The sequence below is a fragment of the Halichoerus grypus genome, chromosome 6 (assembly GCF_964656455.1).
Source record: "Halichoerus grypus chromosome 6, mHalGry1.hap1.1, whole genome shotgun sequence".
Lineage (NCBI taxonomy): Eukaryota > Metazoa > Chordata > Mammalia > Carnivora > Phocidae > Halichoerus > Halichoerus grypus.
In genome coordinates, this window is record NC_135717.1 from 27,192,459 (window position 1) to 27,218,995 (window position 26,537).

The 26,537-nt window shown below is 49.7% G+C and overlaps 1 protein-coding gene across 1 annotated transcript in view; it reads right to left on the reverse strand.

The window, feature by feature from the left end:
* The window catches only part of XYLT1 (xylosyltransferase 1), a 299,369-nt gene that overhangs the window by 110,700 nt on the left and 162,132 nt on the right, over nucleotides 1-26,537 (reverse strand). The window contains exon 3 of the mRNA XM_078074765.1: nucleotides 21,886-22,396. Within this exon, the coding sequence (XP_077930891.1) occupies nucleotides 21,886-22,396 (511 nt within the window). The remainder of the gene's footprint in view (nucleotides 1-21,885; nucleotides 22,397-26,537) is intronic.

Here is a 26,537-nt window from a genome sequence, read left to right on the forward strand (position 1 = left end):
GCTCAAGTTATATAAAACAAAGGACTTTGGGGCAATGTTGGCTACTGATTCATCGATGATGAAGATGGTGATGGCAGAGCTGATGGCGGCCATGACAGGGATGGAGATGGTGGTGAGGGAGTGATGGTAAAGATGGAGGTGATGGAGCAGTGATGGGGATGGTGATGGTAGTGACAGATGTGAGGAGAGTCATCCAGTGATGGTGGGGTACTGGGGATGGTGGTGGTGGTGGTTGTGTGCTCTCTATCTGGAATGCCCTTCCTCCCTCCTTGTAACCTGATGAAATTATATCCACACCTAGCAATTCAGTTCAAGGACTAGGACACTTTCACTGATTGCCTCCTTCGGGCAAGTCTTCCTCATCTGTGTTCTGCAGCATTTCGTTAATGCCTCCACCATACTACCCTCTGCCGTCCGCAATCAGGACCCCTGGACCTGTCTCACGGCCTGTACCCGTCCTGGTCTCCCCTGCAGAGACCCCTCCCCCTCCCCGGTCTGCCCCTCCCTTGGCGCATGCGCCATTTTATATACACATGCTGACATCCAATGGGGTGCATTACCAAGACACCAGAACTTTCCAACCTGCATATAAACAATGAGAACAGAAGCAATGCATGGGAGTCTGCATCCCAGCTCGCTTCAAGGAAACCTCAAGGCAAGCTCATCCCCAGCTTCAAATCACTCTGAGAGCCGGGGAGGCGCCGGAAGACGAGCTTCCTTGCAGGATGGGCCCTGACCATCCTGCTTGAAAACGGTGAGCCATGGGTGCCGGAACTGAGCGCAGCAAAGAGGGGGCCTGGAAAAGCAGCCCGGTTCCCTGCTGCCAGGCTGTGCCAGAGACTTCTCACCGCAGACACCAGCGAGGGTCCTTCAAGCAGAAATCTATGCAGGCAGGCGTGGTGCACGAGGCGTTCCACATACCAAGTGGCCCGCAGAGATGCCGGCTTCAAAGAGCCTGCAGGCTGGCGGCTCCTGGGCCGGCCTAGCCTACAGACAGGTTTCGAGGGGCTGCCTTTCTGTTTTGCTTGTTTGTTTTAAACAAAGATAGCTGTCAGTTCAATCAAGAGATTCCGTGCAAAAATTCAGATTTCTTAACTTTGTTTCAAACACAAGATCACGCCTGTGTGTGTAATCCATGAGGCGCTTTAGTCTGGGGCTTTAGACGGATCTGTGTTATTTATTCGGTGAGCCACGGTCCCCACCCGCCTGCTCCAGGCATCTGTGTCCTGCTGGCCCCTCAAGGTACTTCTGCGGCCCTTGCATTGAACACCGAGGTATGAAAATGCCATCTTCGGGCTGGTTAAGAGCATGTACTTGGGAGTACAGCAGACTTGGCTTCCAATCCCGGTTCTGCCTCTGGCTGGCTGGGTGACCTCAGGCAAGGTACTTGCTCTCTTAAATCATAGTTTCACCGTGGGAAAAGCAAGGACATTGATGACAGTGACTTCTCTCTACTGTGGGACTCACACACAGGAAATGCACTGCAGCGATCTCCATCACGGAACCTGTGTCCACCGTGGAGGTGAGTCCTGTTATCAACCCCGTCTTGCAGAGGAGGACCTTGGGATTGAAGGAACAAAGTGACCTGCCCAAGATCTCTGAGCTCACGAGCGACAGAGTCTGGATTCAAAAGCAAGCAGCCCCTTTCCTGCACCCAGGTTCATCACCACTACTTGGAACATGCCAGATGCTGCACTCCTGAAGCCAGCTGAATCCACCAGCAAAATCATCCCCCCAGGTTGGCTTTTATCTATCTGTGCACACACCTCTAACCACGCATATTGTAACTGTTTGGTTATGCCCTGGCCTCTCCCGCTAGGCTGTGAGCAACTGCGAGGTCTTGACTCATCTCTGCACGGCCAGAGCCTGGCACATTGCCAGGCCCTATCACCTGTTCACCTAATGCATAATAAATAAGCTTAATGAATAAGTAAGCACATGCGAAATCAATCAGATCAGCCATTGGGTACGGAGTAGATAAAAACAAAGAAAAATTAATAAATTCAGCTCACTGATGACCTTTTTTGACATTTCTAAAAATCTCTCTTGGATCATTATGGATTTCATAGCATTATCCAAAGGGCCCCCCACTTGGGAATTGAGCAAGCGAAGTTATGTGATAAATGCAAAGAAAATAAACTACTCTACTCTTCCCTCCCCCTCCCCACTCCAAGGCTCAATTCTACTGCGAGCAAAACGAACCCAGTGTTCTTTGGTGTAGATTCACAGTAAATGATTACTTAGCCCACAGAGAAACGTCTGTCTGCAAGACTGGTGTTAGTTATTATCCTATCATAATAAAATAGATTATGCTATAGTAATGAATACAACCATAATGGTTTGCTGGCAGTTTAATCAATGTATTCCTCAACTGCAATTGAGCAAAAATAGGTAACAGAGGATCATTTGATCTACATTTTTATTAATTTGGTGCCATTTGTCTTCTGGTTCTTTTAATGATCTTTCATTATGGAAAATGGGGAAACTCCCTGGGAAAAAAAAGTGGAGTCATCTTGCTCGGTTTTCTTCCTCGCCTTGTTTTAGTATGGAAAATAGCTCATTCCAATTCAATTTGGGAATGGAGATTCCTGACGCCTAATTAAATGTAGTTCCGGATTTCAGCAAGAAAAACTCCCTGATCCCTGACAAATCAGACAAAACTGTTCAAATCATACATAAGTTTGAGTGTGTTGAAAGAGGCCTGGAGTTTGCAGAGGCAAGTCCCTATCATCATCGTGCTCGGGGTTCCCCCCCCCCTTTTTTTTGAGGACCTACTATGTGCTAAGCACAGTTCTGAATGCACTGTAGATTTTTTTTTCCAGTCCTCCCACCGATCCTATAAAGGGAGGTACCAGTGGTCTCATTTACAAATGGGGCTCAGAGAGGTCACTGACCTAAGGGTACACAGCTAGAAAGCAGCAGCAATGGGCTCTAAACTGAGGACCCCATCCCAGTGCCTCAGCTGCTTTTCAGCCCCCAAAGATGGGCTGAGTCATGGTAGAAATTCTGCATTCGGGATAACGTGCGGGGAACTATGACAATTATTTTATTCACAGTTCCTGGCGTCTCTCTTGATCATAGGGCTTTTGGGCTGAAAAGATGTTTGCCTAGTGCCTCCATGTGTTTCTAGAACATCCTGTGTGTGTTGGTAAATTTGCACCCTGTACCTTGAGTGTCCTCCAAGTAAATTTCTGTCCAAACCTAGTTAAGTGCTACCATCTGTATATTTTTTTAAAAAAGATTTTATTTATTTATTTGAGAGAGACACAGAGAAAGCATGAGTGGGGGTCGGGGGGAAGGGCAAAGGGAGAAGGACAAGCAGACTTCCCGCTGAGCTGGGAGCCCGATGCTGGACAGCCTTATAACTGAGAATGACCTATGTTTTTTTTACCGCATACATCATTCTCAATTATTTTATCAGAGGCTGTACTGATGGGGAGGAATGGGGGAAGAAAGTCATTAAGAGGTGGGTGACATTCTGAGAGAAGACTTGGGGGGGGACACATTGGTTGATGGGATGGTTTCATTTCTCCTCATCCTGGGAATTCTGGAAGCTTGTCCCCATTTACCACTGAGCCAGAATTTGTTCCCTGTCAGCTTTCAACTGCCATAATCAGGGGTTGGAAACACAAAGCCCACAGGGGCTGGGGGGGCAACCTGATGAACGAGGAGGGCCTGGGGTGAGACCTGACTCAGTGATGGAGCCATGAAGGAAGGCAAGAACCCACATCTCATCAAAAGGAGGTCACTTCTCTCAGCAATGGACAAACGTTGCTACGTGAGACACTGCAGGCTTGGGGGTGGCAGATTTTCCCTGAATTTCAAGGGAAGCTGGAAATGTGGAAAGTGAAATGAGGATCTCCAATCTTTAATTCTTAGCAACTCGTTCACAAAATTTAAGCATCTTAGCACAAGCCTGCCAGTTTGCCAGCTAGTCCTGAGGGTAAGCGTGAGAGTCAGGGTGTGTACGGCTTACACGCCTCTCTCTCACTCGCTAGCCTCAATGGTTACCCAGAGGCCAAGACAACACCAGGGTTGTTCATTAGAGGGACACATTGGTGTTACCAGCTGAAACAGAGGAGACAAAGAGAAGGCTGGATTTGGTTGAGGGTGGAGGGTTGAAAAGTCCCCGTGGGTCTGAGATGTTAGTGGGACATCCGAGTGGTAATGTTTGTTGTATTAGCTCCCTGGTGCCCGCGCTAACAACTGAGCGGCTTATACAATACAAATGTATTGCCTCACAGTTCTGGAGGCTGAAAGTTAAGATCAAAGGGTCACTGAGGTTGAGTCCCTCTGAGGGCTGTGAGGGCTGTTCCTTGGTTTATAGATGCATCACCTCGAACTCCACCTTCATGTTCCCATGGCACGCTCCCTGTGTGTGTCTGTCTCTGTGTCCAAATTTGCCTTTTTTTTTTTTTTTTTTTTAAATAAGAACACCAGTCATATTAGATTGGGAGCCCACCCTAATAGTCTCATCTCAACTCCATCATCTGCAAAGACCCTACTTCCAAATAAGGTCACATTCACAGATACTGGGGGTTCAGACCGCAACATCTTTTTGGGGAAACAATGCAACCCATGATATCTACCTAGCAATTGAGTTTAGGATTCTGAAACTCTGGGAAGAGACCGCATTTGGGACTCAGCAGGATTTAACTTACTGTTCAATGGACAAAAGGGAGACAAAGAACCACCTTCTGGTGAATGCCACTCCAGGATTTAAAACATTAAAGATCCAAGCATGTGTAATACTGTTGTTTGGGGAGAAACCTTGCTGCTTTTCACACTTAATTGTCCACTGGTAGGAATAATGGTACTCAATCAACAATCATCTACTACTTTTATTACTTGGAGGGGCTCCAGACTCAGATCTGTGTTTTTTAGTCGTTTCTCCCCCTATTCTCAGTCTGGAAAGAGGCTCGGACACATTAGAGAAGATGTTCATCCCCCCTCACCCTCAAATAGAATGTTCTCACCACCAGTCGGCGTACCTTGTAGCGAGTGGTTCCTGCCTCCCCTCCCCCTGCTCACGCACAGGGATGCGTCTTGGCTGGAGATACCGGTGGAGTTTGAGGTTCAAGATCAATGCCCTTTGTCCTGACAGGAGGCGAATTAGTTTTCCAGGACCTTTCTCACGGCTTTAAGTGCACATGTAATTAAACAGAGCTTGCGCTGGGTTTCAGATTAGTTGTGAAGTGTGCCTATGGCAAAAGGTCTCTTCCTTCCTGAGAGACGCAGGGGTGTAATTAGAAGCCGGAGACCGTAATCATCAGCATTTCTTACCAGCATTTAAAAATGATGATCCAATATTCATTTGGGCCCAGTTCTACTTCCTGTGAGACCACAGTGGTGTCAGATGCTGTGTGCCGTGTGTTGGCAAAATTCAGGGACTCCTCTGGGGTCTCTCGGGGGACACTGTGTGTTTAGCCCGTTCCAAGCCAGTTATAGCTGAGAGCGCAAGTGAAAGGCACTGATGAAGTAGAGAGCCTCTGTCCTTATTTCCAGGTCAGTATTAACACACTCCAGGTGGGAGGCCAGCTCTAAACACCTCTGAAGGTCACTGTTGATTCATCAATAAACATTTGTTGAGCATCTGTTACATGTCAGGCAGCCCACCTTCGTGCAGCATCTTTCCAACGAGTGGAGGTGCATCTAGGAACGAGGCTGGAGGGTTTTTCTAATGAGATGAAATCAGAGCCTTTTTCCTCTGACCTTTCCAGCCAGCCAGCCCATCCCTGAAAGTCGACCAAAACCCCACAGAAACAAGTTTTAGTCATTCCCTATTACATCTGTAATTTATTCCCATTTAATCAGTTCTGAAGGCAATGGAAAATTTCTGAAGTCTTGGACTATACACTGGACAGAGCGAGCAGGAGCTTTTGTCCTAGAACGGGGCTTGGTAAATTTTTTTCTGTGAAGGGAAAGACTGTATAGTTTCGGCTTTGGGGGCCATGTAGCCCACTCTGGTGCAACTACCGCGCTCTGCACTTGAACTTGGAAAGCGGCCCAGACGATACATACATGAATGGGCATGGCCATGGATGTTCACGAGCAGGCTGCCAGCCCATCCGAACCAACTCCTGTCTCAGAGAAACCGGGCAACGTGTCCTGCAGAAATTGGGCATGCGTTCTGTGAGGCCATTGGAGTCCATGAAAAAAAAATTCAAAAATCCTTTTCAGGGCCTACAACACCCTGCATGAGCAGACTCCTGCTTCCCTCCCTTGCCTTCACGGCCTACTGTGCCCCATTACTGAGTAAGCTTCGGCCACCCCTTCCGCCCCTCTCTTCTTAGCCTGTGAGTGCTTTGCCAGTTCAGGGCGTCAGCACAACCAGTTTCTCTGTTTGTATGTATGTATTTATTTGTTAAAGATCTTATTTATTTATTTGACAGAGAGACAGTGAGCGCACAAGCAGGGGGAGTGGCAGGCAGAGGGAGAGGGAGAAGCGGGACTCGATCCCAGGACCCTGAGATCATGACCTGAGCCGAAGGCAGAGGCTACCCAGGTGCCCCATTTTTTTTCTGTTTTCAAAGCTCTACCAGAACTGGATTCTAATTCAGTTTAAAAACTAGACAGTCTCACTTCCATCAGCTTTTGCAAATTAGCTGAGGAGTTTGCGTTATCTTATTTGCCTTCACAATACTGAGATCGGAGGGGTCACTGGCTCCATTTTCCAGATGCAGTAAATTCTCCACTCCCACTGCTTTTACCAACACCACTCAGCCTAACAAACAATCCAGGCATTTCCTTTGATTCCTCACTAGTCTTCATCTTTACAGTCAGTCGACTGCCAAGTTCTGCCAGATTTGCCTCTTGAATTATTCTCAAACCTCTGAATTGTTCTCTTTCTTAAATTCTTACCTGGATTATCCCAAAAGCATGTTTATTGGATTTTGCCTGCAGACTTCAACTTCTCTAATCCATCCCTCTCTATGTCTGTCCGTCCATCTGTCCATCTAATTCATTCATCTTGTCATCCATTCATTCATACATCCGCCCATCTGTTCTTCCATCCATCCACCCATGCATGCATCCACCCATGCATGCATCCACCCATGCACGCATCCATCCATCCTGGGCATCTACTTTGTGCTAGGTGGGGTAAGTACTGAAAAAATAAAAACAGAATTTCCCTTCCTGGATATTTTGGTCTATTTAGGAAAAGAGATGCTGAACAACCAACCACACAATGTTACAAACTGGAATAAAGGCTATAAAAGAGAAGTTTCCCTTAAGAAATCATAACTGGATTTAAGCTCCAAAGGATGTGAGCTTGCCAGGAGAGTCATGAGAACAAGGGTGTGGACAGGGAGACCAGATGTGGGAAAGCCTTAGGCTGAAGCCTGCTTTCTCTAGGCGTGCAGGAGGCTGGGGGCCCCTGGTGCAACGAGCCGTCGGGGGAAGACAGGCGAGAATGACAGACAAGGCTGTTGAAAGAGGTGGGGTCGTTCCCATGGGGCCCCAAAGGCCGCTATAAGGTAGTCCAGTCACTCTAGGTACAATGGGTAGACTCGGGTGGGTTTTCAGCAGATGGGCAACACGGTTCAAAGCATATCTGATGAGGAATGTTCTGGATGCAGAGAGTTACCTGGCAGGCGGGGCAGGGTGTGGCAGAGATGACGTGAGAAATGAGCCAAGAACATACTCTGCATCCCCACGAGAGATGTGAGCAACCTGGCAAGGGAAGTCGTGGAGGAGACAGAGAGAAAGGGACCTGCGAGTGATATTCTCACTGCTGGGGGAGATGTGAAAATGGAAAAAAAACAAGCCTGAGCCAGCCTGTCACCTGAGCTCCTCTGAAGGGAATACTAATCCGAATGATATTGAACAGTGAATGGCCATGTATTCTGAATGTACCAGGTACTTAACATTATGTGCTTTCTAGGCAGCATCTCAAGACTTAGGAGACAGAAACTATCACTAGTCCCATTTTACAGATGGGAAGAATGAGGCACAAGGAGGTTTAAACAGCACACCCAAGGTTCTATAGCTAGCACTTGGCAGCACCAGGATTTGACTCAAGAACCCCAAGGATTAAAACCCCGTGTCCTTGACCACTGTCTAGGCAGTAGGATTTCTGCAATGCTCAACTTCACAAGGATCGTCTGAGTCAGAAACCCCCAATGTAGACGCCCCCCCCGCCCCCCCGGAAGGAACCTCATAGGATTCCAGCTGCATAAATAAAGTCTGGAGGCTGAGCCCCACTGATCTGCTGGAGTCTTTACTGCTCTACAAATGCATTATTAATCAGCTGCTGGGGTCCTCCCCATAGAGCCTTTTAAATTATAGTCAAAATCCTTGATAGCATTCTGTGCACCTTAATAGTGTATTTCCTGTGTTCACAGCAATAAACAAGGGGAGGGAGGGAGGCCTGGATAACCAGGTTAATTGCCCTTTGAGGTCTAGGCTGAGAATGCAGTGGCAACAGCGCCTCCAGATTCTCTGGGTCCCCGGCTGTGAAGCTATGAAGTCTGGAAACAATCATCACTGTCAGGCCGGCATCAGGAGCCTGGACCACGGCTCCTTCAAGCCTGGCCTGGTTGCTGTGGCTTCTCTGGGCCTCTGGGTCACCTTGTCGGGGGTCCCCCTGCCTGGGAGTTTCACTCTGAGTAGGGAGAGCAGAGGCTGTATGTGGCTTGGGACCTAGGGGCCACCCAAGGGGGCTTGCTGCTTCTTTGAGGGGCTATTAACCAACTTCCAGGTTAGGACATGGGGGTGTGGTGGGCAACGAGGCAGGTTCCCATCTTGCCTTCTGCAGTTCTTTTGCCAACCCACCAGAGCAGCCAGAAAGCTCACTCTGAAGCAGGGGTCAGCAAACTTTGGGTCAAATCCAGCCCGTCGGTAAATAATGTATGACAGCATAGCCATTCACGTTTATCTACATATTGTTTACATCCTGAGCTGAGTAGGGTAAGACAGAGACCCTAATATGCCCTATAAAGCCCGAGATATTTACAATCTGGCCTTTTATGGAAAGTCTGCTAATCCCTATTACAAAGTATAAATCAGATCATGCCACTGTTCCTGCTCAATGACTATCAATGGCTCCCAACTACCCTATGATAAAGGTGAACTACCTTATCCAGGCCTCAAGACCCCTTTCAGTGGGACACTGACTTAGGCAGACAATCTCATCTCCTGCACTCTGCAATTTGGCTGTGTGTAGACCTTGAACGAATCATCCAGCCTCACTTAGACTTAGGATCCTCGTCTATAAAATGGGGCAATAAAACCCACCTTGGTGGGGTTAGCGTGACGTTCACATGAATGCAATCCCTATTTGCCAGAGCTAAGCTTTTTTTTTTTTTTTTAATTGTGGTAAAATACATTTAACAAAATTTACCATCTTAACCATTTTTAAGTGTACAGTTCAGCAGTGTTAAGCACATTCACACTGTTGTGCAACCGACGCCTTGTACTCTTTTAATCTCGTAAACCTCAAACTCTACCCATCACACAAACACCTCCCATTCTCCCTCACCTGGCAACCACCATTCTAGTCTCGATGCATCTGACTACTCAGTGGAATCGTACAGTATTTGTCTTTCTGTCATTGGCCTATGTCACTGAGCATAATGTCCTCCAGGTTCACCCATGTTACAGCATGTGCCAGACCACCCTTCCTTTTTAAGGCTGAAGAATATTCCATTGTATGGACAGACCACATTTGCTTATCTCTATTCTCCCATCGATGGATACTTGAGTTGCTTCCACTTTTTGGCTCTTGTGAATAATGCTGCTAAGAAGAACATGGATGTACAAATATCTCCTGGAGGTCTGCTTTCAATTTTTTTTTTTTGGGGGGGGGTATTTATCCAGAATAGAAGAGCTAACTCATACTGAGAACTTTCCAGAACCAGGCTCTCTTCTAACACCTCACATAATCTCATTCCGTCCTCACAAGAACCGTACGAGGTCAGAACTATTATTATCGTGAAGGTGACCATGTAGTTTTTGTCACCCACGCTGGGAAACTCTTGAGACGAGAAAGAGTGCTATTAGTAATTATATGGGGGACAACAGTCAGAAATGGGGATGGTCCTGGGCAAACTGGAATGTCAATCATTGTCCCTACTTTACAGATTAAAAACATTACACAAGATAGGGGCCGTGACTTGCTCAAGGTCACCCAGCTGGCGAGTGGCCAGCCAGAATTCAAACCCAAGTGGATGGACGAAAGCTCTCAATATGGAGCACAGTTCCACGTACATCACACCTGGCCCGGCAGCAGTCGGAGATGGGTAGGTGGCGTCTAATGGTTACTGGCTCTTCAGGCTGGGAAGAGGGACCTTTAGGGGGAGAGGGATCAGCAGGGCTGAGAAAGACAAAGGGGTGGGGTAGCCATGTTCCATGCCCAAGAATGAGACTGGGGACACAGCACACTCATGCTACATGGGAACTGGCCAGACGGAGGAGATAAAGGCACACAGAGGGAGGCAGATGACCCCGTCTCAGACACACCGCCCTGGCTTTTCTCAACCAAGACACTAGAGACAATTGGGACCGGAAAATTATGATGGGGCCTGTTCTGTGCATTGTGGGATGTTTGGCGGCACCGTGGTCTTTACCCGCTAGATGCCAGCAGAATCGCTGTGTCATTTATAACAACCCATGTCCGCAGACATGGCCAAATGTCCCCTGGGAAGGAGCACGCTCATCCCCCTTTGGAACCAACGCCCTGGAAGAAAGGGCAGAACTGGAGGGCACGGGGTGTTCTCCAGGTCAGTGCTTCTCAAGGTCTGGTTCTAGAACGGCAGCAGCTGTTAGAAAGGCAACTTCTGGGGGCCAGCCTCGACTACATCAGCATTTCTGGGGGCAGGCCTGGGAGTCTGTGTTTTAAGGAGCTCAAGTGTGTGGACCACTATCCTTCGTGATGCAAAAGACTTGCTGGGTCTCAGAAGCTTAGGAACTAGACTTGTTACTACTCTGAAACCTGACAAGGGCACCTGGGAAGGAAACAGATCCCTATAGGAGAAGGAAGATGTTCTGGAAGCTTCTAACATTCTGTTCGTGACAAATACAGGATAGAACACCCCACTGTAACCAGTACAGCATTTTCGCAGGATAGTTTGATGGTATCTATCAAAATTTAAAGCAGACCAGCCTTTCAACCTACCAGCTGCATTTCTCAGCGTGTTCCTAGGGGCCAGTCTCAACTCGGGGCCCCAAGAGAATTCAAATTCAGCTCTAGGGCGTCTGGGTGGCTCAGTCGTTAAGTGTCTGCCTTCAGCTCAGGTCATGATCCCAGGGTCCTGGGATCGGACTCCCTGCTCAGCGGGAAGCCTGCTTCTCCCTCTCCCACTCCCCCTGCTTGTGTTCCCTCTCTCGCTGTCTCTCTCTCTGTCAAATAAATAAATAAAATCTTTTAAAAAAATAATAATGATGAAAAAATAAAATTAAGCTCTAATGTCCTTGAGGCATCCATCTTAACCAGCAAATTTGCTTTTCTCCAGTGCATCTGGAATGGTACTAATTACGCACCATTTTGGGGGAGAACGGAGAAAACATCCCTTCAATATAGTAAAAATCTGACGTCAATGTAAATGTCCATTCATAGGGGAATAGCTAAACTATGGCACGGCTACCCTCCAGAGTAACAGCCAGCCATTACAAAGAATCATACAGGCAATAAAAGGGAATAGGAAAATAAACACATTGTGGGGGAAAAAAAAGGAATTACATAGGTCTCTGTCTCCGGACAGGGATACAGGTCTCAGACGTAGATACCAATCTGAATTAAAACACAAGTTCCACGGGCGCGTGGGTGGCGCAGTCGGTTTGAGCATCTGACTCTTGGTGTCGGCTCAGGTCTGATCTCAGGGTTGTGAGATTGAGCCCTGGGTCAGGCTCCCTGCTTCAGTTCCTCTCTCCCTCTCCCCGCCTCCCCCCCCCCCCACTGGCCCTCTTTCTCTTCCAAATTAATAAATCTTTAAAAAAAAAAAAAAAAGTTCCAGAACTACACATCAGTTTCATATACTTTTTGAGTCTTCCCAGTCCAAATCAGATGCTTTATTTTTGCAACTTCCAGATCGACACATTCGTTTCTTATCATTTATGCCCTCCCCCCGCAGCACAAAACCAACTCTACTTCAGCATCTATTGAATTTACAGATCTCAACGAGGGGCGCCTGGGTGGCTCAGTCGGTTAAGCATCTGCCTTCAGCTCAGGTCATGATCGCAGGGTCCCGGGATCGAGTCTCACATAGGGCTCCCTGCTCTGCGGGGAGCCTGCTTCTCTCTCGCCCTCTGCCGCTCCCCCTGCTTGTGCTCTCTCTCTCTCTCTCAAATAAATAAATAAATAAATCTTTAAAGATCTCAACGAAAACAAAAATGCGTCTGCAGTTACCCCTCAGAGAGGGCCTGGTCAAGTTCAATTTCCCCTTTATTTGCAATATTTTCTGCTTTTTGAAATAATGAGAATGTATACCGTCCCACTTGAATAATTAAAGAAATTATAACGAGCACACTTTCTGCATTATTTGAGCAAGCTTTAAAAATTAAACAAAAAAACCCCCCAAATTCTGCTTTCCCTTCCGTTGCCATGTCTTCTGACCATCCTTCACTCCTCCAGCCACTGGGAACACCACGAGGGACAGGCTCCTGGCAGCCTCCCAGTTACTCAAGACAGGTTTCTTGCTCTAACCATGCCGCACTCGGAGGGGAGCTATTAATTTGCACTTTGTGGCTTATCCTTCATTCTGATTTAGGGCAACATAAACCCTCAAAATTTCCAAGAATAAATTAGTTTACTAATTTCTCCGTTAAGAGTTTATCAAAGCCAGCGCCGCTCCCTAATCAATCACCACATTTCCGTGTTTATCTCCTATTCACTTTTTACCACAGGGTTCTATACACATCAATTTGCCTGATGCTCTTCCTACATATGTTTTAAATTACTTTATCACTGTATAAATTTCACAGCCATTAAAAGGCTCTAATACCAGAATGGCTGACATGGTGTTAAAAATTGGATTCAATTCCACAGGGTAATAAATTGTGACCTAAATCCAATCTCTCATGGGTGACTGAAGGATACAATGAAAAATTATTGCTTTGTCATTTTTACACTAACACAAATAGACCATGGGCAACCAGAAACCGGCAGAGAAAGAGCAAGCGACCGGTGCTGGCTATTTTTCACCCAGGAAGTCTGCGCAGGCAAGTCCCGAGGGTCTTGGATGGGGGCAATCCCCGCCAGAAGCAGGTGCATTACTTGACTGTGAGGACCTCTTTGCAATGGACAGATGGAGCTCGGGGAGCAAGTTAAACTGCTCAAGCCTCCTTCAGCCAAAGGGCAGCTGAAGTAAGCCTTTGCCTCTGGAACTGAATAAAAGTCTCTGAGCTCAGAGACTGGCCCTGCCACTGAGGGAATGTGGATTCGAGGCAGGTTTCCTCCCTCTCTGTACACCAATGTCCTGGACTACAGAGCTGTAAGGAGAATAAATGATTTAATGTGGCTAAAAAGCCTAGGATAGTCCCTGGCATTTAGCAATCCCTAGGTAAAGGTTAAGCATTATTATTTAAGAACAGATTCTTGTACAGAGACCTCAGTGCCCTCTTCTTTTTGGTTGCAGGGAAGGAGAGTAATGAACAGGGAGAGAAAGGTGTTAACATTTCCGCTGCCTTTCCCTTTATCTCTGGAGAAACCGGATCAGTCATTCGACACATTCCGATGGCACAGGTACGAAAGACGCCGCCGCATAGCAGAGAGGTGAAAACATGGGCTTTGAAGTCAGGCAGAATGGAATTTGAGTTCAGGGTTTGCCGCTTGCAAGTGCAACACTGGGCAAGCCACTGGGCCTCTCCAACCCTCAGTCTCCCCTTGTGTAAAGTGCGGACAGGGAGCCCACTTTTCTCCGGGGCTGCGGGGAAGGTTCGAGGAGATCATGCATGGAAAGGGCTTGGCTGTGTGCCTGGTGCTCAGGACGTGCCTAAGACATGGGAGCTCTCACGCCCCAGGCTCTGTGCAAGAGCTGGAGAGCGGGGGGGACACACACAGATGAGACTAGGCCTCATGACTAAGTGGGGGCGACAGAGGATTCCAGCCTAACATGCCCGTGCTCCCGCGGGGAGTGGGTAAGGTGACTGGGGGGTACACGGTCTGGGCAGCTCATGGAGACTTGGGGAGGTGGCGCCTGGGGAGGGAATTACAGAGGATTTCCAGAAGAAAGTGATATTTAAAGGAACATCTCTAGTGCCCAGCACAGACACTGGATGTTTGATGAATAACCACTCAATGAATGAATGAATGAATGAACTCAGTATATCCAAAAACTAGAAACCATCCTATTTGGGGGTAGCTCATGTTCTTAGCATGTTCTTCCACAATGAGACCACATCCATTTCCGACTACCTTTTGCCCATTGCTTTCTATAGGTCATTTAGAGACAGCCCCTCCAGCTCCCTTGCTTTCTCCCCTCTCCACGCATATGGCCACTATCCTGTGTCTTTCTGTTCGTGGCCTGTCCCCGCCCTCCCCCCCAGGACTATGAGCTACGGTAGGATCTTGTCTCTTATTTACTGTATCCCAGTGCTCATGCTCGGTGTGGGGCAGCTTTTCGACACAGATTTGTTGAACAAGCGAAGCAAATGAAATATATGTATGGATGCTATGGGGAAGAATGATGTTCCCATTCAGAATGCGTTTCCAAGGGCATTCTGGGGTTCTCCTAAATTCTCCCGGAGGTGCAAGAAAGCAAGAAGATGTAGTATCCGGGGTTCATCGGCTCACACCGAGTAACAGATACTTCCTGCGTGTCTAGCGCCGTCTCTGGTGCTAGGAGACTCCATGACTCTGCTCCAACTTATCAAAAGGGGAACCTGAATGATTAGCAATCCCACATTGTCTGCAACAGTCCTGGTGGCAAAGGCTGGCCCGCCCATCTCCACGCGCTGAGTGTGGGAGGGAGGGGCTGTGCTAAGGGGCGGGTGGGCATCTAGGAACTCCAGCGCTGGCCCAACGTCCAGGCTCTGCCCTGCCGCCCACAATCTCAGGATGTCACTGCTTTCCCCAGGCTCCCTCCAGCCTCCAACGAAAAGGAAGCCAATTAGCCCAGGCTCTCCGCCGAGCTGCTCTAAGCAGTGGTCCACAAATGGCGGGATATAAACGCGCTCCCCACCCTCTAGTCTGTACATGTCATTGTGAGCACACGGGAAGGGGGCAAAAAAAGTACTCATCTAACCACGGTCCTCTCGTCTCAAACAGGCTTTTTCAGGGGCTGCTCTTGGCAGCCTCTTTCCACACCTAAACCCTTCAGCTTTGCTTCCAGGCATGGCAGTTAGGGAACAAACACACCCTAATGACAAGTTTTAAAGTGAATGGCGGACTGTACAGTCAGCCGAATGTTCCTGGGGGAAGCAGAGGGGGTGGTGACGGAGGTGGGAGGCAGGTGAAGGGGGCATTTATGATATTTCCCATAACTACATATTTAGCTTTCTAAAAAGCCTTGTGGGTGGCAGCTCTCTTTCTTTAGGATTCTAAGACTGGGAGGGGAAAGGAACACCACAGCGCTTGAGAGGACAAGGCAACGTGGAACGGGCCTGTTGGGACTCACCGCTTCATGGGGGGTGGGGGGAGGGCTTGAGGGGCTGTTGGCCGCCGCTGCTTGGCACACACTGGGAGCTCAATGTTTGCTGAAAGATCAGGCTTGAGTGCTTAGTGGGCCTCAAAGAAACCTTTGAGGCCAGAACACCAACTGATGGTCACCACCATCTGGTCCACTGGCCAATCCCAAAGCTGCTCCCCGCTGTCCAATCCTGCCTCCGGGACCCCTGTAAGAAGAACCCCTCCACAACTGCCCAGTTTCAACTCCTTTCTTAAGGCCAAATCAGATCAGAAGTGAGATTACTGAATCACATGGGAGTTCTATTTTTAAATTTTCAAAAAACCTCCATATGGTTTTCCAGAGTACCTGCACCATTTTGCATTCCCACCGACAGAGCACAAACGTCCCAGTTTCTCCACATCCTCGCCGACACCTGCTGTCTTTTGTTTGGTTTTGGATAATGGCTCTCTGAAGGTGTGTGAGGGGAGATCTCACTGAGCATTTATCCCAAGAGCTGACTGAATCAGGATCTCAAAGAGTTAAGTTGGTTAAGCATCTGCCTTTGGCTCAGGCATGATCCCAGGGTCCTGGGATCGAGTCCCACATCGGGCTCCCTGCTCAGCGGGGAGTCTGCTTCTCCCTCTCCCTCTGCTCCTTCCCCTGCTTGTGCTCTCCCTGTCTCTCAAATAAATAAAATCTTCAAAAAATAAAAACTAAAAAAAAGAACTGTTCGGTCCCTCCGGTGGCTCCCATGTCACTGAAAATAGCATGTGAACATATGCTGGGTCAGACCCCTTCTCCCTCTGCTCTAGCCCCACTGACCTGGCTGCTTCTGGAACATGCCAGGCCCTTTGCTGGGACTGCTTCTCTTCCCTGTGGTGCTGCCCTCCCTCGCTTCTCAGAAAGCCTCTGTGGTCACCTAACTAAACTGTTCCCTCCTCTGTCCTCCTGCTCTGTGTTGTCTTCACAGCTCTTATCACACAAGACAGGGGGCTCTAGATCTACTGGCTCACTTGTCATCTCTGGCCTCTCCTATTAGGGCAGAAGCTCCATGAAGCTAGAGCCATCCCGCTGCACGCCTCCCAGAAGCACCGTCCATCTTATGTCAAGGGACTCGGTGCCCCGAGCTGCACACTGGAGCAAGACATTCTCCGCGTTCGTGCACTGCTACATCGTCCTAGAACAACGGTCAGCCAACTCCAGCCCCTGGCTGCCTATTTTGGTGTGGTCTTCAAGCTAAGAAGAGTTTTTACATTTTTAAACAGTTGAAAGAAAATCAAAAGAGTAACACTTTAGGACACGTGAGAATTATGTGAAATTCACATTTTGGTGACCCTAAACAAAGCTGTACTGGAACACTGCCTTGCTGGTCACTTATTTATATACTGACGCTTTCAGGCAGCATCGAGGAGTTTTGACAGTGACCATACGGCCTGCAAAGCCTCCTATTTACTCTCTGGCCCTTTACAGAAAACATGTGCGGAGCCCTGGCTTTGGACACTGCCTATGGGGTGACCAGTGAGTGGGGTCGGTCCCTTTCCCCTCCCTGAGAAGTCCAACAAACAGCTTTGGGACCAGGTTCGCCCAATCCCAGCGAACCACTGCTGCGATCTCTCCCCCTATTGGCCTCTGGGTCTTGCTCAGCAGGAAGGGTCTGACTGGGTCCTCTGCAAACCTGGCCTTTTGGAAAGCGAGTCAGCACCGGCCACTCAGCCAAGCTGCGCCTGGATCAGTTTGGCTTCGCCACGCCGCCCCCATTAGTGTGGTGCTTTTTTAGCTTTCCACGGCTGCTCCCTCATTTCCTCATCAGCAGAAAGCCTGGGAGGAGTCAGGGTCTCCGGCTGACAGGTGGGGAAACTGAGGCACGCACACCAGGGCACTCGGACCGGCCGAGTTGCCATCCACGCCTGCACGGTCCCTCCATGCCGGGCTGCCAGCCATGCTTTCTAGAAGCCAGGCACTCGTGCTGTGGAGTCACCACACGGCCCCCAGGGCGCGGAGACGGACGGGAGACAGCCCTTCGGCAGCCGGCAGTGCCATCTGTCACTTTCTCTGGAGCGGGCAGCCAGCTACCTCCGTCCAGAAGCCCACGTGTCCACAACCTCTGGCCTCCTGCAAAGGCTGATGGGTAAAGACCATTGTCACGTCCAGGAACGGCTGCCTGTCTATCAGAAACCCCCAGTCTGTCCATCTTCAGCCCTAATACTTGAGCCGGCTTCCCCAGTCACGTGCAGAGGCTTGCAGCCCCGCAGCTGGTCGGCGGACTCAGTGGAACTAGCCCCGTGCCTGTCGCCCATGGGAGACCCGCCATGTCCCCCAGCTGCTCAGGACCGAGTTCCTGGCCAGGCGGCAGCCTGTCCCACCTCCCAGCCGACCGCTTTCCCCAGAACGTCACACATTTGCCCCCTGCTCGTTCTCCACCTAAAAAGGCAGGCTGCAGACGCGCGGGCCACTGCAAGCATGAGTCCATGGGCCCCACCTAACACAGCAGAGGGTGAACTGCAGGAGGCATGGGGGGCGCCAGGGGGGCCTTTCTCGGGACATTTTCACTCAAGATGGAGGGAGGCTAGACGGAGCTTCCTGACATTTAATTGTTCCCATTGTAACGAGGCATTAAAAGTTGCATTACTAGCACCTGGCACCAGAAGGCCTGTTACAAGCCGAACGGTCTTTATCAAGCAAGGAAGGCATTCATCAGGAAAGCTACCTCTGCCCTTCACTGGGGTCAGCGTGATCCCTGTGGCCAGGGCTTCTGGGGGAGACGTGGTCCAGGAAGGCTTCCCCGAGGGGGTGGCATTTAGGCTGAGATCTGGAGCGGGGAGAGGTGGTGGCCAGACAGGGTGGGGTGCAGTGGGGGGGGGGGTGCAGGGAACAGCGGAGGTGCTAGAAAGAGCGTGAGAGAATGCCTGAGCCAGGTGGGGGTCACGTCTGAAGAACGGAGCGAGAGAGATGCAGCCGGGCAGCAGGAAGTCACCATCGAGGAGGACTTCCATGCGCTCCTCCTCTCAATGCCCCGTACACCACTACCATTGCCAACAGCCAAACATCCGCTGCATTCTACCTCCCCTCCGCACCAAGCATTTGAGACTCATGCCCCCACTGCGGCCAGCAATCCTAGGAGGAAAGGCAGGAGAATCTGTGTCCATTTCACAGATGAGGAACTTGAGGCACTAGGAAGTTAGGGTCACGCACCTAGTAAAGTCACAACCAGGATTCAAAACCCAGTGCTTAGAAAAAACCTCTTTTTTCCAGCCCAGATTTTCCAGCCTTGGTCTCCCATCTGACATGGTTTCATCTCCATGAAACACTAGGAAGTCCAGTGATGGGAGGCCTGACCGTGGAGCCCGAGGAAGGGACAGGAGGCCCAGGCAATTGTGGGGGGTGGGGTGGGGGCGGGGCTGCCTGGGTGAGGAAGGGGGGAGGTCGGGGGGTGGTCTGGCGGCTGCAGTGAGCACAGGGGCCCTGTGAGGAATAAGAGGCCACCAGGGGATTAGAAATAAGCCTCTCGGAGGCCAGGCTTGGGAGCTGATGGGGTAGAGCACCCCGTGCCCTCCATGTGCCTCACTCTTGGTGGCTGTCAGTGGGGGGTACACAGAGCCCTCCTTTCCTTGGGAAAATGTGTCACCCTTCCAGCTGCTTTCCCCAGGAGGTGGAGGGAAGTAGGCAAGTCACAAAGGCAGAGAGCATCTCTATAGGGAGCAACCCGATTCCTGGGGTTCTAGACTCTTCCTTTTCCTTGAGTGGTGCTCAGCTGAGGGGAGGGGAAGGATGGGTGTGAGTGAGAAGAGCAGGAGCCCTTTACGAAAGTCAACACTCAAACTCTATTTCCTTCCCTCTGGATGGTTCAGACCGCCCACCATGGGTAACGGTTCCCCTAATTGGATCCAGCTTCCGGCATCATACTGGCTGAAGTCTGGGTGATGTGGAGTTCGGCACGATGACAAAGCCAGCGCGTGCATCTGGGTGCGCGCACATGTGTATATTTACACACACATTACATCTCCTTCCCCTCCCACCCCCATCTCCTCCCTCATTTAGCGGGAAAGAAAAGGACCACGGGGCTGAAGCTCAAATCCCTCCTAAGCGGAGGGAAATCCGGGTGTCATGGTTTCCAGAAAGGGAATACAATCTCCGTATGGGGTGTAATTACATCTTAGCTTTCTGCAGAAGAATAGTTTATGGCTTAAATGCTATTAATTGTAAGCCGTTTTGTTCCACGGGAAGTTGTTCATTGATAACTACCCAATTAGGGTTATTTTGCAATTAGTCTATTCACAGTAAATTTATTGCAAAAGGGGAGGCTGTCGTGCAGCAAATTAAAGCAGCGCTGGGCTGGGTGTGCAATGGCTCTTAAATGCCAATCTGATTAACCAGCTCAGAGGTCCCGGGAGGGTGTGCCATCTTGGCTGACGTGGGCAAGTCTATGGGGAAAGGTCGGGCACACTCACGTTGCACAACCACGCTGGGGGGGGGGGTGTCTCAGCACGACCGGGAGGAGCGTAGGAGCCCCTGACCTCCATGGGTGACACCAGCCCTCTTGTTTCCCCATCACGCTCCCTCCCCTCTCCTTGCAACGATACTGAGGATGGAGAAATACAGCCTACAGGCTGCAGGATCTCCTTGAGGTCTGACGGTTGGAGCTCAAGGGAAACCTTCTGCCTCTTGAGGAGGGGAAGGCCATGAGTATGGATGCAGGCCCTTGGGTAGATCAGCTCTTCTGTCCACTAGCCATGCACTTCTAACCAAGTACTAAACCTCTTAGCCTCAACGTCCTCATCGACGTAATGGGTTGATAAAAGACCTATCTCCTAGGGCTGGTGTGAGAATTCGATGTGTTATAAGGTGCCCACTGCGTGGTATTTATTGCTACACAGGATTGGTATCTGGCAGGGGTAAGCAACCTAGGGCCCACAGGCCAAATCCTGCCCACTGCCTGCTTTAGTCAAGTGAGTTTTATTGGAACATAACTAAGTGCACAGTGTATGTATTGTGCATGGCTCCTTTTGATGGCCCACAAAGCCTCAAATATTTGTTCTCTGGTCCTCTGAAGGAAAAGCGTGTTGACTCCCAGTATAGTATGAGTGCCCAATATTACTTTCATGGAAGGGCATTCAACTCAGGCCTCCGACACTCCTCTTTCAAGCCAGGTGCTGGTTAACAAAAGATTCTGGAAACTTCTTCCTCCACTCATTTACTCCTCTACTCCATCAGCCAAGTCCCATCAAGAATATAAATGTGAACCCCACAGACAGCTTGGCCTAGGGTTGAAACGCAAGGGAGAAATGAACCCTTCCTTTTTACATCTTTCCATTTAAAAGAGAGTATAGTCCAGATACACGTTCACCGCTGCAAACTCAAAAACTACAGATGAACAGCGAGTGAAAAGCTGAAGTTGTCTGCACCCCGTGCAACGGGGAACATGTGAGGGGCTTGCTGTGCATCCTTCCACAGCACTTACACACACACGGCCACTCCCTACCTGACCCAAATCCTCAAAATCTTAAAAAAAAAAAAAAAAATTTAGGCTCACGACGACAGGGCCGACCTCACAGGGCGGTGGATGAGATGAGCCGATTGAATGTGCAGTGTCTGACGAGGAGCGAGCGCCTGGTAACTGTCTGATAAAACACACCACCAAGAAAGGCACACAATCCAGTCAACGGCATGACGTCAGACGCAGAGATACACGAGTAATACCTCACCCGAGCAAATGTCCCCTCCACCTTCGGAGGGCCCCTCCGCTGGGCTTAGAGTTCTTACCTGTCTCTGCATCGCAGAGCAAGAGATGTGACTTGTCACTGGCCATCAGCCCACAGAAGAGTCTCCAGCACAGGGAGGAAGTGGGGAGAGACAGAGGGTGGGAAGGAGAGAGGAAGGAAGGAAGAATGGAAGGGAGGAAGGAATTTTCCATGGAGGAAAAAAGGGAAGGTCGTTTTTTAGAGCCTCCGAAGTCAATGCAACCAATTAGAAACCTTTCAAATCATATTCAATTACAATAATATCTGTGTCGATTTTAATCCCGATATTCTGCTGAGAGAAAAAACGAACCCTATCGATACAGTCACCTCGGATTCCACACCAGCCCCGATTTCATGTATTTTATCCGTTGCCATCAAGGCAACTGGTTAAAGCTGGAACAAAAGGCCATTTGATTTTGCAAAGGTTTTCTTACACACAACTTCAGAATTCAGACAGTACCAGAGCGGAAAAAAAAAATCTGTGCATTGATCGGGGGTGGGGGGGGTTTTGGAAAAATAGGGCGGTCATTCTCGGAAGGTTGAGAATGGGAGCAGAATGGGACTGGGCAGGAGGAAGAACTGGACCCGGGGCTGGGACTCACCTTCCAGGGGGCAGAATCGTGTCACCTTCTTGGGCATCAGCAGTCCGAGCTTGTGGCGACAGTAGGTCTCCCCGATCTCCTGGCGGCAGTGTTTGGACTTGGAGCGGGACAGGGCGGAGATGGCCTCTTTGCCCGAGATGTCGCACTTGGGGGGCTGGTCGTACTTGAGCTCGGGGGAGCCGCCCCCGCTTTTCCTGGTGTGGGCCTGTCTTGGGGCATCCTTCCCACGGCTACTGTTCACCGCGGCTTTCTCCCCAGGAGGCAGCACCTCAGTGGCGCCTTTGCCTGCGAACGAATGTCCCTTCCCCTTCTCCTCCTGCTCCAGCTTCCTTTTCAAAAGCTCTTTCTGTCTACTCGGGGCCTTCTTTGCCAACTCAGGCTGGTGCTTTTGCTTTTGAGTCCTGGGTGCGAAGTTGCTGTTGTCCACGTTCTCAAAGTCTTTGGGGACCGAGTTCTCATTGTTGCTGTCTGTTCGCACTTTCTCTTTCGGCCGGTGAGAAAAGTAGCCATCCTGGAGAAAATGGGAAGGAACACAGAAGAGAAACATCACTGAGTGGTCATGCTAAGTAGGTTGGCCCTTGCAGAGTGGGGCACAGAGGTTTGGAGGTCTGCACCACGGTTTCACGCCATACCTTTGCTTACAAGCTTAACTTCAAAGTAGAGTTTTCTCTCTGGACCTCAGTTTCCTCATCTGGAAATATGAGACGTTCCAACCAGAGATTAAGGCTTTGAAAACTCTCAAAGGCTCTGTGATTCTCGATGCTTTGTTACTAACAACACCCTCCTTTTCAGCAAGCTTCCTTGATTGTCTCTGCCATTGGATTATGGACATTTTGTTGCAGTTTCCTGTTTAAATTCTAGGAGAGAGTGCTGTGGTGGTTTATTTGAGGGCTGGAAACGCCATAATAAAATTATAAGGGAAGAAAATATTCAGTGGGATATGACATACATTCCATTGCCTTTAGGACATGCTCACAGATCTATGCCTGTAAGAGAAATCAGATGGAGGGAGAGACATCCGAGCTATTTTGGAGGGGAATGCATCCTTTGCATTATGATCTTTACAATGAATCCCAGGGGGGACGCAAGCTTGTGACACTCTTGTGTTTGTCCTTTGACTCCTGATGTTTGTACCTGGAGCAGAACAGACTAAGTCACCCGGGGGGGTCAAGGGAAAGGCCAAGAGTCATTCTGGAGACAATGCATGGTATGGATCTTTCCAGGAAGGCAGGTGGCCTCAACTCAGCTTCTCCATGCATAGGTAGGCCCTGGCCGTTTTGAGCTCAGAGCAAATGTACCATTCAACTAATACCCTGCATCGTTTCCAAAACATGTTGTTGCTGCTTAGAGCCCATTACCAACGCCTTAACCTGAAAGAGTATCCACTGTTCTAAAGCTAGCCCCAGAGGGGACCTCTAAAGCCACAGAGAACGCTAACTGGCTCCATAAATCTACCCTTGTTGCTATAGACACACAAGGGCCATGAGTAGCAATTTGAGGGAAGATCACCCCTTTGGTTGTCTTAAATGTGCCTGAAACAGTTCCCAGGGAAGAGGACGGTGGGACGGAACAGCAGAGGCAGGGGCGGACAGGGCAGCCGGCACGCCCCAGGGCTCGGACTCTAGCAGCTCGGCCAGCGGTGGCCCCCATGGCCCAAATCCTGTGCATCATCTGCTTTTGTAAATAAAGTTTTATTGAAAAACAGCCGCACCTGTTCATGTGCTGTCTGTGGCTACCTTCCCACTATGATAGCAGGAATGAGCATGGCAATATTCTCCATCTGGCCTGCCTAAATAGTTCTATTTACCTCTTTAAGAAAAAGCGTGCAGACACCAGCTCTCGAGGAGTAGGAGTTTCTTGGTTCCCATCCCCTGGGCTTGGTTTACTTGTCCCTGTCCCCAGGGCCCCCATTTGGCCCCGTAATGGTCTGGAGAAGAAACCATTATCGGCTGCCTCCTTCTTGCCCTTTCTCCATCTCCCGAGCACTAAGCACCCTTTTCTCCTACGTAGAGAGGCCTTAAGAACGGAAAACTGACTCTTAAAATTCCTCACGGCCACTCTGTAAGTTGGACATTGCTCTCATGCTCATTTTGCACGTGAGGGAACAGACTATTCGCGACTTGCCTGAGGTAACCCAGCTGGTTGGCGGTGAAGCTGGGATGGGGCTGCAGACCCATAGCCTAGGTGACCAGGTCCACTACCCACTTCCAGGAAGCTACAGAGCCCCTCTGACCCCCATCCCTCTGTCCCCGTAAGCACCACCGCCTGGCTTTGTACCACAAGATCTGGCTCCCTTCCCAACAACTCCTGCCCAGCTACATGGATCTGGAAGAGCCATGTTACCTCCATATCTCAAGTCTGGCCAGTGGCCCATCGGGTGGCAAGGAGTCACACAGAAAGCGGGACAGTAAGTAGGGCCACAAGGCACCAAGGGCTCTAGGCGGTAGGAGCTAGGAGGTAGTGGGGTAGAGAGGAGGAAAGATACTAAGAAGGGAGAGGGGAGTCAGTACTGGGTCACAGCATGGCGGCTGGTGACACACAGGGCAGATATTATAACCTGGTCTGTGAAGGGGAAACTGTCAGTTCTGACACCTGGTTCCAGGCTTTCTTACCTCCCCACACACCTTGCAAAGAATCACCCCTGGTGGGGTGCTGTTCCTGCTCCTGTCACCTAACTGAACCCCCCTGATGTTCACCTTTCCCCTTCTTTCTGTCCAGAGGCCCTTAAAGAATCCCAAGCAGCTTCTCAGCTGCCTTTTCTGAGCACTAGCCACCAGCCAGGCACCATATACTAAGTGACTCCCAGGTATCACTCGCTGGATGCAATGACCCCATAAGGAGGTATTCTCCTTGCCCTTTAACAGAAAGAGAAGCCCAGGCTGGTCGCTCTAACATTCCTGAGCACACATCAGGTGCCAGGGACCAAACTAAGCCCTGGCATGTGCTATCTCCTTCAGGCTTCAAAAATAACTTGCAAGGCAGATACTACTATCCTCCCATCCACAAAAGAGGCGGGAAAGCTCGAGGATGTTCAGGAACTTGCCCCAAGTCATCTGGGGGGACGTGGTGAACTTGTACCTGTCTGATTCTAAAACTGCCTCTTCTATTTGGCTGAGAGGTAAACTGAGGAGCATTTAGCGATCCCTTCTCTACTGGGGGGGGTGCGATGGGTATCTCCCTCTTTGCTTGTATTAACCTAGGTTGAGATGGAAGCGGATATGGGGGGGCTGGTTTTCCATAAGGCTCTTGACAAATATTTTAGTTCTTTTTCATCTAGGCATGTGAAAGGGCTGTATTTCCCATACCCCACAAATTAGGCACAGCCAAGCAACTTGCTGTGGCCAAGACCAGTGATCAGAACCAAGGCACAATTTGCCACATTGCCCTTTCCTCCATAGCATCCAACCACACTCCCGACGCTTGAGGTCCTGCATCCCTGAGTGAGGCTAGCGCGGAGCAGAGACCAACTCCCGAGGGGCAGAAATAAACCTCTTATGCTTTCCATCACTGACATGTGGGGATCTTTGTTACTGCAGCACAGTCTAGCTCATCCTGACTGATACAGGAGCCCACCTGATCACCTTTCTGCCTCCTAGCTGTCCTCAGACACAGGAGCCAATTTTTGGATGGTGTTTTTTCGTTTTGCTTTGTTTTTTGGCTTCTGACACAGAATCAGCTGGATGAGTACCAATGTCCAAAAATATGAATTTAAATTCCATCCCTAAGCTAGGAGTTAACACGAAGGCACAGAGTAAGAGGAAGAGTCTCTGTCCTTGCAGTCATCTGCATCCTCTCTCATCAGACACAGCCTAAGTATTATTCTTGGGTTGCTCTCTTTCCTCATTAATGGGGGATCGCAAATCTGGACCTGAGCAGAAAACCTCCCTAAACTACCAATTTCAAAAGCTCACGATCTCTACCACTTTCTGGCAGAACATCTCCAAGCAAAACCAGATACAGGAAACACTGCAATCAATGAAGCTAATCTGACCATCAGAGAGCGGCCGATTCCTCTGGTTAATCTGTGACATCAGGACCAGGGGCCACCATCAATTCTAATATAACGCTTGATTAATATGCGTCGTCTACTCAGAGAGGCCCCCACAATGGGGATGATTAGCTCAGTGTGGCCCCGTGGCCTTCCGCCTGGCCCCAGACGCTCCACAGCTGCCAAGGGAAATCAAAAGATTCGAGTGTAACAGGGAAGGGAAAGATTTGTGTTCTGGAATGAAGAGTTCACAGACATTAGACCGCTTCCAGAAAAGTCAGTGAGGCGCACAGTCAGCAAGAACCACACATCTTTCAGAGGCCCGGAACCCCCCGGCTCACCGAGTCAACTCTGTTTCCTAGAGTAGTTGATGAATTCTCCCTCAGCGTGTCCCCACTCTGTTTTCTTTATTTCTTTGAGAAAGTGCGCACAAGCAGGGGAGAGGAGCAGAGGGAGAGGGAGAAGCTGACTCCCCACTGAGCAGGGAGGCCGATGCAGGGCTCAATCACAGGACCCTGAGATCATGACCTGAGCTGAAGGCAGACGTTCAACCGACGGAGCCGCCCAGACGCCCCTGTTCTTTCTTTGGTAAATTTTATTTTATTGTGGCAAGAACACTTAACATGAGATCTACCCTCCTAACAAATTTTTGGCTGCATGATGC